General features: G+C 49.9%; 6 protein-coding genes across 6 annotated transcripts; 4 read left to right on the top strand and 2 right to left on the bottom strand.

Annotated features, from left to right (window-relative positions):
- Positions 1 to 864: 864 nt before the first annotated feature.
- Positions 865 to 2,441, top strand: BGZ61DRAFT_490288 (amino acid/polyamine transporter I; the record flags this gene model as incomplete). Its single annotated transcript, XM_046250320.1, has 4 exons — positions 865 to 1,266; positions 1,313 to 1,519; positions 1,564 to 1,675; positions 1,720 to 2,441. 4 exons carry the CDS (start codon positions 865 to 867, stop codon positions 2,439 to 2,441), a joined length of 1,443 nt encoding a protein of 480 aa, XP_046109052.1.
- A 489-nt stretch (positions 2,442 to 2,930) lies between these two features.
- On the top strand, positions 2,931 to 4,482 carry BGZ61DRAFT_342635 (cytochrome P450 oxidoreductase; the record flags this gene model as incomplete). The annotated part of the gene is made up of 2 exons (XM_046239523.1): positions 2,931 to 3,599; positions 3,643 to 4,482. The coding sequence occupies 2 exons, from the start codon at positions 2,931 to 2,933 to the stop codon at positions 4,480 to 4,482; spliced, it is 1,509 nt and encodes a 502-aa protein (XP_046109051.1).
- Positions 4,483 to 5,130: 648 nt separating this feature from the next.
- On the top strand, positions 5,131 to 6,582 carry BGZ61DRAFT_490286 (salicylate hydroxylase; the record flags this gene model as incomplete). Its single annotated transcript, XM_046250319.1, has 3 exons — positions 5,131 to 5,853; positions 5,897 to 6,483; positions 6,546 to 6,582. The coding sequence occupies 3 exons, from the start codon at positions 5,131 to 5,133 to the stop codon at positions 6,580 to 6,582; spliced, it is 1,347 nt and encodes a 448-aa protein (XP_046109050.1).
- A 642-nt stretch (positions 6,583 to 7,224) lies between these two features.
- BGZ61DRAFT_341975 (putative short-chain dehydrogenase) lies at positions 7,225 to 8,234 on the top strand (the record flags this gene model as incomplete). Its single annotated transcript, XM_046239474.1, has 5 exons — positions 7,225 to 7,424; positions 7,468 to 7,544; positions 7,592 to 7,675; positions 7,721 to 7,789; positions 7,834 to 8,234. 5 exons carry the CDS (start codon positions 7,225 to 7,227, stop codon positions 8,232 to 8,234), a joined length of 831 nt encoding a protein of 276 aa, XP_046109049.1.
- A 69-nt stretch (positions 8,235 to 8,303) lies between these two features.
- Positions 8,304 to 10,565, bottom strand: BGZ61DRAFT_442322 (fungal-specific transcription factor domain-containing protein). Its single transcript, XM_046244711.1, has 3 exons — positions 10,041 to 10,565; positions 9,294 to 9,994; positions 8,304 to 9,250 (listed from the first exon to the last, which is right to left on the bottom strand). The coding sequence occupies exons 1-3, from the start codon at positions 10,513 to 10,515 to the stop codon at positions 8,315 to 8,317; spliced, it is 2,112 nt and encodes a 703-aa protein (XP_046109048.1). The 5' UTR covers positions 10,516 to 10,565; the 3' UTR covers positions 8,304 to 8,314.
- Positions 10,566 to 10,924: 359 nt separating this feature from the next.
- On the bottom strand, positions 10,925 to 12,935 carry BGZ61DRAFT_503051 (sugar transporter; the record flags this gene model as incomplete). The annotated part of the gene is made up of 8 exons (XM_046251757.1): positions 10,925 to 11,199; positions 11,243 to 11,312; positions 11,357 to 11,766; positions 11,810 to 12,064; positions 12,109 to 12,593; positions 12,637 to 12,711; positions 12,755 to 12,830; positions 12,875 to 12,935. The coding sequence occupies 8 exons, from the start codon at positions 12,933 to 12,935 to the stop codon at positions 10,985 to 10,987; spliced, it is 1,647 nt and encodes a 548-aa protein (XP_046109047.1). The 3' UTR covers positions 10,925 to 10,984.
- Positions 12,936 to 13,018: the final 83 nt, after the last annotated feature.

Raw genomic sequence — 13,018 nt, 5'->3', positions numbered from 1 at the left:
TTGGCCTTTTGGACGCGGGACATTTACGGATCGTGGTTTATGGAATAAGTCATTGATTCAGTACATCCTAGATTACTGATTAGACAAGTCGTGGTTCCCTTCAACTGGACTACTTTGTGGCATCGACTCCTTCATCTGGTGAGAGCTCAAAACCCAGCCGACATCGCACCTTGATGAGCAAAAACATGTCCGCCTCTGGTGGCAAAACTAGCATCATTTCATAGACACGCTACTAGTCCCAGTGACATTTGTCTAATGATCCTTGTGGTTAGAGGCGAGCTTGTGTCAAGTACCCCGCACATAGCACACTGCTCGGAAATGCCGGAAAGTTCGCCGACAAGCGATCGTGTTCCATCAATGTCAAGAGGCTTGCTCACATTGATTCCTTCAAAGTGTAGTAAGTACATGCATGAGCAACGAAGTATTAGCAATAAACCGTAGAGAACCAACATATGACCTTATATCGCAATGATCCGAAGGCTCTGTACCGTTCAAAGCTCCGCCTGTAGATAGAGACGCATGTGGTATCGTTTATCACAATAATCCGCCAGCCGGGGATTAGACCGATTCAGTTAGCATTTCCCCGGAATTGTGCATCTTTAGCGTGGCAGCTGATAGCTATGGGTCGCGACAAGTCCGTGGTTTCTTGATAAAAGGCGTCCACTGCCTGTCAGGTTTAACCTGTCGCTGAACCTCCAAAGTCCACGCTTTTTCACCAGCATTTGATTTAGCCATCTGAATATTGATTACACCGTCAAAATGACAGAAAGAGAAAGTGTCAGCGACATGCCCGTGGAGAAGGGGATGGGCAGTGTGGACAAGGAGGCAGAAGCGCTGGAGCACTTGGGTGTCGCGCCCTCGAGCATGAAGCGCAACTTCAATCTGTGGTCGTTGCTCTTCATGTCGTTTTGTACCAGCGTCACCTGGGAAGCCCTTTCGTCGACAATGGCTCAGGCTCTCACGTCTGGCGGAAGCTCTAGCCTGGTTTGGGGCTATGTTGCCTCTGCTACGGGTGCTATGCTTATTGTGGTCTGCATGGCCGAGTACGCAAGCATGATTCCTACAGCCGGTGGCCAGTATCATTACGTGGCTGAATTGGCCCCCATGAAAGTGCGGAGAGTCTTCTCTTGGTATGCTGGCTGGCTCACAATGATGGGCTGGATTCTGTGTGCGACTGCGGGCATATTCGCAACGGCCATGTCGATTCAGGCCTGGGTGATTTTGTTTTCAGACACCTATGTATACCAGAGATGGCACACGAGCCTGGTATGAAGCCCGCTCTGTGTTGAGATGCTAAACTAATGGAACATAGATTGCCATCGCATTTACGACGTACTATACCCTGTTCTCGATCTTCCAGCTCAAGTACTTGCACTACTTGCTGTTTTTCGCCATGTTCGCACACGTTGTCGGATATTTTGCCACCTCCATCTACCTCCTTGTGCACGTCAAAGAGAAGAACACGGCGTCATATGTTTTTACAGACTTTACCAATCTCAGTGGCTGGGACAGCTCTGCAGTGAGTACTTGCTATACGATCTAGGTCGCTGCTGACATTTCAAGGTCTCTTGGTCCATTGGCCTGCTTTCTTCTTCGATTGGGTTTGTGAATTGGGATAGCTCACTTCACATGGCTGAGGAGATGAAGAATGCTTCCCGTGACCTTCCACGGACGAGTAAGTGGATAAGATGTTGGTGAGACGCAGCTAACCTGTCATAGTTCTGGCCACCGTCGGTGTTAGCGGAATCGTAACCTTTCCATGGGTGATTGCAGTGGCCTTTTGCATCACCGATATCCAGGGCGTTCTTGGCGGCCCCGTTGGGCTCATCAGCCCCATGGCTCAACTGTACTACAACGTGTCTGGCGGGAGCCGAGCCGTGACGATCGGAATGACATGCTTCCTCCCAGTTCTTGGCTTCTGTGGTACAGGATCCAGCATCATGTCTTCCACGTCGCGCGTCGTGTGGGCATTTGCCAGAGATGGAGGTCTTCCTCCGCGCTTTGCTCATATTGGCGAACGCACCAAAGCCCCTACTGCAGCTCTCGTTCTGACCTGGGCCATCATTTCCGCCATCTGCCTGATTTACATCGGCAACGCTACCGCATACTACGGTGTCTCATCGGCTTGTACAGTTGCGCTCATCCTCTCCTACGCATTCCCGCTGCTGATCAATGCTGTTTGGGGCTTCCAATACTGCAATATTCCCCGCGGATCCTATTCCCTAGGCCGTCTCCATCGCCCAATCGCAGCTGTTGCACTGGTTTGGTGCACCTACATTTCCATCTTCATGTGTTTTCCCACTTACTACCCAGTGACCAAGGACAACATGAACTACGCTTCGGTAGTGCTGCTGGCAGGCATGGGGATGGCCACAGTGAGCTGGTTCGTGTACGGAAAGTCGCGTTACGTCGGAGTCACGCAGAATCTCGAGGGACATTGACGTGAATTATAGTATTGTCAATGGACGGGACAATAGAGCTTTACATACTGGTAGAACTAGATAGAATATATATCATCACTTTCATGACATTGGACCTCTGAATGTGTGATCAAATAACGTACCCTAACCGCCTCGCTCCGTACCACTAACCCGCCCACATTTGCCCCGAGGACTTGTGCCCTCCAGGCTTGAGGAGGATTAATCGACTGCCCATGATTCGCCACAAGAGGTCACGTTGATAGCCCGTCGAGCGGGGAAGGGAACATTCCAGGCTAGCTTGTACCAAGTGGAAACCTCATATTCCGACCCCTCCACACTGATTAACTCCGGCCTGATAACAAATGTTCCCCGCCAACTGCTGGGAATTAACCCGTGCATGGGTCTTATATACTGGCCCTTTCTTCCGGCTGGCGTCTCCTTTCTTCATCAGTCAAGTGTACAATATTCCACCCATCTCCCTTATTGGAGACTCACTCATCAATCCTCAATATGGCTGTGTCAGCTACGCTCCTCACTCTTCTCCACACGTACTGGCAGTACGCGATTCCTTGTCTGTGTGTCGTCTATCTCCTCTCAAACCGGTATCAAAAGGGACTCAACCGAATTCCAGGGCCATGGCTCAACTCATTTTCTACGCTGCCGCGCATGTGGTCAGTTTACAAGGGAGAACATCACCTCCAAGACCTTGAACTGCACGCTCGGTATGGCAAGGTTGTGCGAGTGGCTCCAAACTTGGTGTCTGTCGCCGACACAAACGAAATCAATCAACTCTACGGAATCACGACAAAATTCATCAAGTCTCCATTTTACAATCTCTCGGCCGTGTATGACGAAGATGGCCTGGTACCGGATCCATTCGTCATTCGCAACGACAAGACGCTGCATTCCCGCATGAAGAGAAATGCTGCCAATGCCTACAGCTTGAATGGCCTAATTCAGGTCGAGCCGTGGGTTGAGCCCGTCCTCTCGCGCTTCGTTGGAATCTTGGACGATCACGCTCAAGCTAATGCCATTTGTGATTTGGGAGAACTCTTAAAACGGTTCGCCATGGATGCTGTATGCAGCCTGACGTTTGGAAGCGATTTTGGGTATCTGGAAAAGGGAGACGACCTCAATTTCTTCAAGAGCATCGACTTGTTCACCGCATACATGTCAATTGTGAGTTCCCATCGCTGCCAATGTCCCATTCTAACAGTGTCAGTTCGGACATGTCGCTTGGCTTCACCCGTACCTTTTGGGAAATGCCAGGGTGGCTCAATTTGCAACAAGCGGCGATACTTCCTCAGTGGCAATGGTTCAAATCACAGCCAAAGAATTGCAGAAATTTCGAGACTCTCCCCCGGTTGAAGGCGACGCCATGACATTCCTGAACCGTCTTGCCATGAACCAGAGCGCGAATCCTAAATCCATCAACGACCGCGAGATTATTACCCACGCATTTGGAAACGTATCTGCTGGCTCCGACACGACAGCAATTGCCATGAGGGCAGTCATGTATCACACACTTACGAACAAGGCCGCGTATGCCCGACTTTGTTCTGAGATCCGCGACAATCTCTCTGAGCCCGTCCGTTTTCAGCCAGCGTTTAGTCTACCATATCTCAAGGCCGTGGTTCAAGAAGCGATGCGCATGCACCCATCAGTTGGACAGCTCCTTGGACGCACCGTACCTACCGGAGGAGCAGTCATTGGCGGTTTCCGAGTTGGCGCTGGTGCTGAGGTCGGCATGTCTCCTTGGGTTCTACATCGTGACCCCGAGGTATTCCCAGATCCCGACGCTTTCAAACCAGAGAGATGGATTCTCGGTGAAGGGTGCCACGATGAAGACCATCTACGACGAATGAATAGGTCATTCTTTGCATTTGGTCATGGCGCTCACTCATGCAGCGGCAAGCACATTAGCATCATGGAAGTTACCAAAGTCATTCCTACCCTGTTGTTGAGATATGACCTGGAACTTGTTGGAGACAAGACTGGCAAATTTACCAACTGGTGGTTCACACCACAGCACGAACTAAAAGTCAAAATGGTTCGCCGGTAGTTGGTGGACATGTCACTTTAGTTGAAGGCCATCTCAATCCATTAAGAACTGAATAAAACATCATCACTAAACAATTCACCACCTTTCTGCAACTGCTCTCGCACAAGGGATTTGAAATTGAGCCCTTACAGACCTGACAACATGTGGGTAAGCGTATTTCAAGACTACATGCAATCAACAAAAAATTAATCCAGCTCACAAACCAACGGTTGGTTCAGTTGGGAATTGCATCACTGGATAATTAGGTGATGGGTTCCTTCTTGGACTTGCGGGGTACAGGAGATATGAACAGACGACGCTTACCATCAGACCCAAAACCGTATCAGCAAAGGATCTAAAGTGACATGATGGGAAAATCACATCTAGGAACTGTTGATCGGAACGTCGGAATTGAAGGATTCAGCATAGCCGAGGAGCGCTAGATACGAAACTGGCCAATAGCATAAATATCCGCATTGTCGTGTCCACGATACGCTCTTAGCAGCAATCGAGATGCTAGTGAATGTAATCATCTGACGCGGCGCTCCCCGCTAACTGATTCGAAACCCGCGGATTCCGAGATGGTGTCAGTCGAGAATTGTGCATTTATTCAACCATGTCCTTCTGAATGGTCCTGGCCAGTCAACAACCACCTCAATTCAAGCTACAATGGCCTCTAACTTGCACATTCTGATCGTCGGTGCCGGCTTTGCTGGTCTGACTGCCGCCATTGAATGTCGTCACCGTGGCATGCGAGTAACTCTTTTGGAGAGTTATCCCACAAGCCGCAACTATGGCGACATCTTGGATTTCTCACCCAATGGAGGAAGGCATATGGCACGATGGGATGGAGGCAGCGTCGCTAAAGAGCTCATGGAAGTTTGTCTCAACGATACCGACCAATTCGAATACTTCAAGTACGATGGCACAAAGGTGCTAGAGGAACCGTTCCTGCTGAAGAAGGAGCACTACTATGAATTGCTCGGAGGACATCGTGGCGAGATGCATGAAATTGTCTGCAACTATGCCACCCGAATTGGCGTCGATATGCACTTTGGAGAAAAGGTAGTCGAGTACATTGACGACGAAGAGCTGGCTGTCCTCACAGAAGCTGGTAAAAAGTACGTGGCCGACGTCGTTGTTGCTTCCGATGGACCCAAGTCGCTGGGCCGGACTCAAATCCTCGGCCTACCTGAGACCAAGGTCAACAGCGGGTATGCCATCTATCGAGCTCATTGTGAAATCACGGATGAACATCGCAACCATCCGTTGATTGGGCCGTTGTGCCGCGAGAGTCCTAACTTTGCGGGCATGTGGGTGGGCAAAGACCTACACATGATTATCTACACATGGAAGAAAGGCAAAGATTTGGCCTGGGTTTTTACGCACAAGGTTTGTTGCTCTTCTATTTCTGGAACTCAGCTAACTTGAATAGGATGGAGATGATATTTCAGAGTCTTGGTCTTTTCCAGGAAATATGGATGATGCCGTGGCGTATCTAGAAGAAGCCAAGTTCGCCGACGTTTGCAAGGAAACTGTCAAGCTCACACCCAAGGACAAGATTATCGACTACAAGCTTGTCTGGCGTGAGCCAATCACGACTTGGCTGGGCAAGAACAAGCGCAGCTGTGCCATTGGTGACGCTGCTCACTGCCATCTCCCAACCTCTGCTCAGGGCGGCTGCCAGGCTGTCGAGGATGGCGTTGTGCTTGCTGTCTGCCTCGAAAAGGCAGCAGGGGACGTTCCTCTCGCCCTTCAAGTTTTTGAGAGGATTCGATTTAACCGATCTCACGTTATTCACATGTCTTCTATCACGGCTCGAGATGACATGCACTATATTGACTGGGAGTCTGACTTCATCAACGAGCACCCCGAAGCACTCAACATTCCTCGAATGGCTTGGGTGCTGGACTTTGATGCCAAGGCTGATGCTGAGGAGCACTTTGATCAGCTAGCGGCGGACGTGAAGAGTGGAAAGAAGGGGACTATTCAGGAGCTTTCACTCCCAACAGGGTCGTTTGAGTTGGCTGAGAGGAAATACTTTAAGGAGTCGGTTGCGGAGACTCCGAATACTGCTTCCCAAGTTACTCCGACGGCAGTCCAGTAACTTGGCCATGGTGAAAGAATTATAGTAAATTGACATCAATAACTGGACAGAGGCTTGGAAATGTGATGAATTTATGCTGACGGGAGTACGCGCGACGTCGTCACTACCAGATGTGGAAAGCTGTGTTTGCAATCATGTTGAGTAACCAAGGTAGACGCAAATGGTCACATAAAATTTCAATAGCTCTGGCTTAAAGTTCTTGTCAGAATTACGGCCAGAAATAGCTCACTCCACTACAGCGAGTTACAAGAAACGGTCAAGAAACAGTGTTCTTCCGTTCCTTGCCTCTCATTTGTGCGCATCACGGTGCTCCGATGATGCGGGGTTAGGCTTCAATAGAGGAGTCAGATCGGGCCACAAGACACCGAACACCAATACAAGAGACGCAGTCGAGGCATTTACGACGTGCTCCTTTCTGCAGCCCAAAATGAATTAGTTCCTCGATTAACTTATGTAGCCAGCGCTTGTGACCCATTTGGTGAATCCCCTCATCCAAGCTACGTCATGCCATCAGTCGGGCCACAGAGCTCCGATAGTGGATCTAATACCTCAAGCTGACTTGGCAGTGTTGCTCGATGCGTAAGCCATGTACTATAAAAGGCTTGTTCAGTTCCCATAGTTGTTCTGAACATAGAAATTTCAACAACAACGCCAAGATGTCTATGACAGTAGATGATTGCTTCAAAGTCCGAGACGGCTTCCCTCGGCCGTTCCCCAACACGCCCTCCAATGTGCTTGAGCAGTTCAAGTTGACCGGCAAGGTCGTCGTTGTGACCGGTGCTGCCGATGGTCTGGGTCTCGCTGTGGCAGAGGCAATGGCGGAAGCGAATGCCCAGGTAGCCTTTTGGTACAACTCGTAAGTCAGTTGGCCAACACCTGGAATCTTCTAACACGCAAAGAAACGATGCTGCCATTGCAAAGGCAGAGGAAATCGGGAAGGATCACGGTGTCAAAACCGCTGCCTACAAGGTTGATGGTATGTACAAGACCACTGTTACGCAACTGACGCTAACAATACCACAGTCTCCAACGCCGAGCAAGTACAGAGCACCATAGCCAAGGTTGTCCAAGACTTTGGAAGAATCGATGTCTTTGTGGCCAACGCCGGTAAGATCGAACGAATTCCCCAAGAGTTGGAGCTAATCGTCGTAGGTATGGCAATTTCAAAGCCCATCTTGGAACAAACCCTCGAAGAGTTTGACAAGCAGATGTCTGTGAATGGTTAGTTGTCTTCTCATTATATTCTTTAGTGGCTAACTGTCTAGTCAACGGAGTTGTTTATTGCTCAAAGTATGCTGGAGAGGTTTTCCAACGCCAAGGAGCAGGAAACCTCATCATCACCTCCAGCATGAGCGCGCACATCGTCAACGTGCCAGTTGATCAACCAGTCTACAACAGCACCAAGGCCTTTGTTACCCATTTCGGTAAATCCTTGGCTCGCGAATGGCGGGAGTTTGCCCGAGTGAACATTGTTTCACCTGGATTCTTCGATACCAAGATGGGTGCAGGCCCCTCAGCTCTCAATGAGGCCTACCGGATGTCATCTCTTGGAAGGCAAGGCCATGTGAAGGAGATCAAGGGCCTTTACCTATATCTTGCTAGTGATGCGTCTACTTATATGACTGGAAGCGATGTTCTTATCGATGGCGGTTACGTTCTGCCGTAATAGAAACAAGCATTGCAATATGATAATAACGAATACGTGGCTGAGATGCAGGGTAATAGAATAGTAGACTCGCATTCTTATCAATTATCGTTCTGTAACTCAAACTGGGGATAAATCCAGTCGTTGAACATTGCATCCATCGGCGTATTGTCCAGATACCCCCATGGCGTCTGATCAAGTATCATCCGCAGAGTCAAGTCGGAGGTATCATCGTACAGGCCAAATTCATTCCCCGCAATCGTTGCGCATTCGCCCCCAGGTGCTCCGGCCAAAGCCTCACTATGCCCCGGAACTGGCAATTGCTGTTGATAACCCAATATTTGCCCGGCCTGTGATGCGGTATGGTCGGGCTCTACAATGTTCCGCGCTTGGGTTCTTCTGTGGATGAGGTCTAAAACCTCCAAGCAGCGACTCGCTGACTTGCTCTTCCGAGCTAGAATCACCAAACACTCGCGGGCCTCGGAAACCACCACCTGCCAAGCGGCTGTCTCGTCATCTGACCGTTGCTGGTTCTCTTTGTCAAGATAGCTTGCCTCAAGCACCAGCGCAGCCTGGAATAAAAAGTATGTTGCATACCACGCAATACCCAGATGCAAGATACCGTCGTAAGCACTGCAGAATGCCGCAATATCGTGGATGCTTTGCATTGCAACGTCAAGACATCGCTTTTCGGCGTCCATTTTGCTTGGAAGAAAACTATGATACCGCGTACTTCCCCGCCACAATATTATACGCAGATTCTGTTCCTTCCACAGCACAACCGCACGAGGACCAAGGAACCATGTTGGAACATCTGGTGATGTAAAGTAGCAAGGTAAAGTCTGCCGCCAAGTGGCCAGGTTGCGTTCCGTGGCTTCAGCGACTTGGTATTCTAGTTTTGCGTTTGCCGTCTTTGCCAACAAGAATTCGTGATACAGAACATTGGCAAGCCTGGCCAACTGCGCTTGTGCAATGATTGCAGACAGGGTGGTTGGGCAATCCACCGCTCCTGGAAGCGACGAGAGGAGAGCAAGGTCCTTGGACGGTTAGTACCGACATGAAAAGAAGGGATGTAATTACCTTGTCTTGTATATTTCTTGGAATCCGTGTATCGACAACGCCCTCGGAAACATTGGGTGGTCGCCCTGTTGTAATGTTGAAGCCGCTGTCAAAGCAGTACACAGTCCAAAACAACTGCCGGCGACGCTCATGACCGATATTGTCTTCGACTCCTGGAGTTTCTCGGTGCATACCAAGCCCCAGAGCCATCTTGTACGCTATACCTACAAAATTGTAGCCGGTATTGGGCCGATCAATTTTCTGGAGGTAGTTGCCCATCAGCAAGAATGCCTGTACAGTTTCCACTGTGCCTGATTCGAGCATCTGGATTGACAAGTAGGATCTCGCAGCCGAGTAGTATTTGGATTGCTCATGATGGGCATCTGTCGTGGATATCCAGTGCCCGAATGCCAGAACCATGAAATAGATGACATTCCAAGATGATTTGCACCTTCGCTGCTGTCGACTAGCAACCTTCTCTCGAAAGGTTCTCTCGTGTAGAATTGGGTAGGATACATTGTAGAATAGAAAGTATGCATCAATCAGGTGGCCTGTAATGGCTGATGATGCAAGTCCTGGCGGGTCAAGGATATTTTCGGGTGCTCTGCGTGACCGCCACGCTCCAGGCGAATTGCTGTGGTGTTCGCTCGAGACGCTTGGCGTGGCCAGCTCCGGGAGCATTGAAGCAATCTCCTGAAGTAGATTTGAACCTGAGCTGCTTCCTATAAAGTCTTAGCTCTTGCGGTTATCAATGCGAAGATGAAATACCTAGGTATCCAGCGTCGAGAGTGGACAGAGTTGCCATGCCGTCCTTGATTCTCAAATCACCCGCAGGAGAGCCAGAGTCTTGTGGCAACGACGTTTCATGCCACTCAAATTCATGGGCCGGCTGATCCCGATCTGTTTCAATCTGGGCCTGGACATCCTCAAAGTCGATCGGGGTGACATTGCTCCGGCCGTTGGCGTCGAGGTTCGCAATTGCCACATCAATGTTGAGCTGAGGGTGTAAGGATAGCAGCAGAGATTGAAGCTTCACGCATCGAAGCTCAGCCGCGTCAAGATTCCGCCTTGTCAAGGGTGTTCGATCTGGGGGGTTAACAAAGCTGCAGGTTTTCCCTGTCCGCGAGCAGTAGGAGCATGGCCCCCCACCCGTCCGGCTTAGCAAGCAGCGACTCTTTCTTTTCTGGCAGTTGAGACAGGCCCGGGGTTGGACTGGAGACCGAGATCGTCTGGAGGGACCCATTTTGGTAGGCCACCAACGGATAGCAGGCACATCGAACTGCAAGATATCATCACTCCGACATGAAGTGTCAGGCTTCACGTGAGCTCCCATCGAGTGGGGGAGCGTCGGAGCACAGAAGGCCGATGTGGATAACCCCAGCTTCCAGAGTCTGTCGGATTGGACAGGCTAAAGGTTGAGTGGATCTCGTATGCCGACTGCGGGGACGAAGTTACATTGTTGAAGGTTGCATCTCGCGACGATGCAACATCGACTGTTAGAGAGGGGGTGTTACAGTGGCAGACGAAGAATGGTGCATGAACAGGCCAGACCGGGTCATTATTAAGTGAGCCGATGTGATGTGGAGTCATAAAATGTGCAATAGAACTTCGATTTGTCAAATAAATACCTGGCGAGACGAATTGAACACTCTCCGTTAGGTAGACTTAAGGTCAAGATCGGTTGTAGATAATCTCAGGTCGGTCACTGATAATCAGATGGACTCAACCTGAGAGGTAGAAATATGTCCAGCCTTGTCCTTCTCCATATCTCCGCTCACTATTCCCAACTGCAGACGGATGTTTGCAATTCGCTGCATATCCTCCACACCCTGATTGCCACCAAAGAGCTTGTCCATTTCCTCAATTCTGACTCCCTTGGTCTCCGGGACGAAGAAATAGACCCACACTCCGAGGAAGAGACAGAAACCTGGGGAATTAGCTGGTGAAGCAGGCACGGAGATTAAACTTACCAAAGAAAAAGTAAAATGTGCCAAATTCGATGGCAGAGAGCATGCGAGGGGTAATAAGGGCAACAATGAACTGATACTGTTAGTACTCGAATATTTCAGGGGATTGTGTCATACGTTGCTCAACCAGTTGGTTCCAATTGCCACGCCCACTGCCTGAGAGCGGACTCCTGGTGGGAAAATCTCAGACGGCATGATCCAGTTGACACACCCAATGCTGAATGCAAAATTGGAAATGTAGAGCCAAATGAAGACGGCCGACGCCCATCCAGCCGCGGGGTGATTCGCCAAGGAATCTTTGTACACGGCAGATATGGTACCGACGATCAATTGAGAGATGCTCATCCCGACGGCACCAATGATGAGGACTTTCTTGCGGCCCCAACGATCCATAAACATGATGGCTGGAATCGTCGAAAAGAAATTGATTACACCAACTACGCCAGTTGCAAGAAGGTCGATGGAGTTTCCAGACAATCCAATCTTGCGGAAGATCTGGGGAGCGTAGTAAATGATGGCGTTGATTCCTAAAGAGTTAACGACATCCATTAATGGAGCATGGTAACTCACCAGTAAATTGCTGGATGATCTGGAGCAGACAGGCGATAACCAAGCGACGGTTGAGATGGCGGACGGTGAAGAGCGACTTGTATCTCTCAAAGGCGATTCGAACAGGAGATTCAATGCCTGGGTACATCGCTGCCGTCGTTTCCTGATCAAACATGGCTGCCGCTTTGATCTCGAGAAGCTCCAGTCTAATACGGTCGTCTGTATCGGGAACTCGACGAATGCGAATCAAAGTCGCCCGGGCCTCCTCTTCGCGGTCTGAAAACTGTCAGCCTTGTTCAAAAGCAAGAAATAACACTCACCTTTCATTACCAACCATCGAGGCGAATAAGGCAAGAAGAAGGTCCCGGCTCCTAGAATCACCGAAGGGACGCACTGGAAAGCAAGGGGAAAACGCCACGCCGCAGGTGATTGTCCATCCCCAGTCCCGCCGATGTGCTGAGTCCCGTAATCGAGCCAAAACGCAACCATGATTCCGACCGTGATGCCAAGTTGCTGCATGGCAACGAGACTGCCGCGCAAATTGGGAGGTGCCAATTCACTCAGATACAAAGGCACCACCATCGAGAGCTGACCAACCGAAAGACCAGCGATGAATCGGCCCACAAAGATCATGGGGATATTGATCGAAGCAGCTTGAATGATGGATCCGATGAGGAAGATGATGTTGGCAAGAAGAATAGACCACCGTCTGGACAATCGATCGGCAATTGGTCCATTAGCGAGGGCACCAAACATGGCACCCAAAGTGAGTACGGCAACCATCCATCCTTGTAGCGTATCGTCGCTGGCCAAGAGAGGAAATTGCTTTGCCTGTGAAGATTTAGCACTTGGCTTTAGATGAGAACGGGTGACGCACAAAGTTGTTCATTACCAACACGCCACTGATGACACCTTGGTCGTAGCTGTCGCTGTTAGTCGAGTCCTGCATCATATCGAACAACTCACCCAAAAAGAACACCGCCAATACTTGCAAAACATGCCAGAGAAAGGATGTACGGCTCTCTAAAGAGGCCCTTGTAGCCTAGACGCTGTCAGAATTGCACGTCAACGTCGTGGTGTACGAACCTGCTTCTCCGTATGAGATTTCAACTCCTCCCGCAGGAGATACTCCACCAGGTCCAGCCATTTGAGTGTTGGACGGGATGTTCGTAAGTTACAAATAGTGACTAGTACTTTTGTCACAAGAGATGTGCCAGGCTAATTGACGAG

This window comes from Ilyonectria robusta, assembly GCF_021365365.1.
Source record: "Ilyonectria robusta strain PMI_751 chromosome Unknown BGZ61scaffold_3, whole genome shotgun sequence".
In the NCBI taxonomy this organism is placed as follows: Eukaryota; Fungi; Ascomycota; class Sordariomycetes; order Hypocreales; family Nectriaceae; genus Ilyonectria; species Ilyonectria robusta.
Note: the sequence above shows the minus strand (reverse complement) of the source record. Positions and strands in the feature narration are given on the sequence as shown.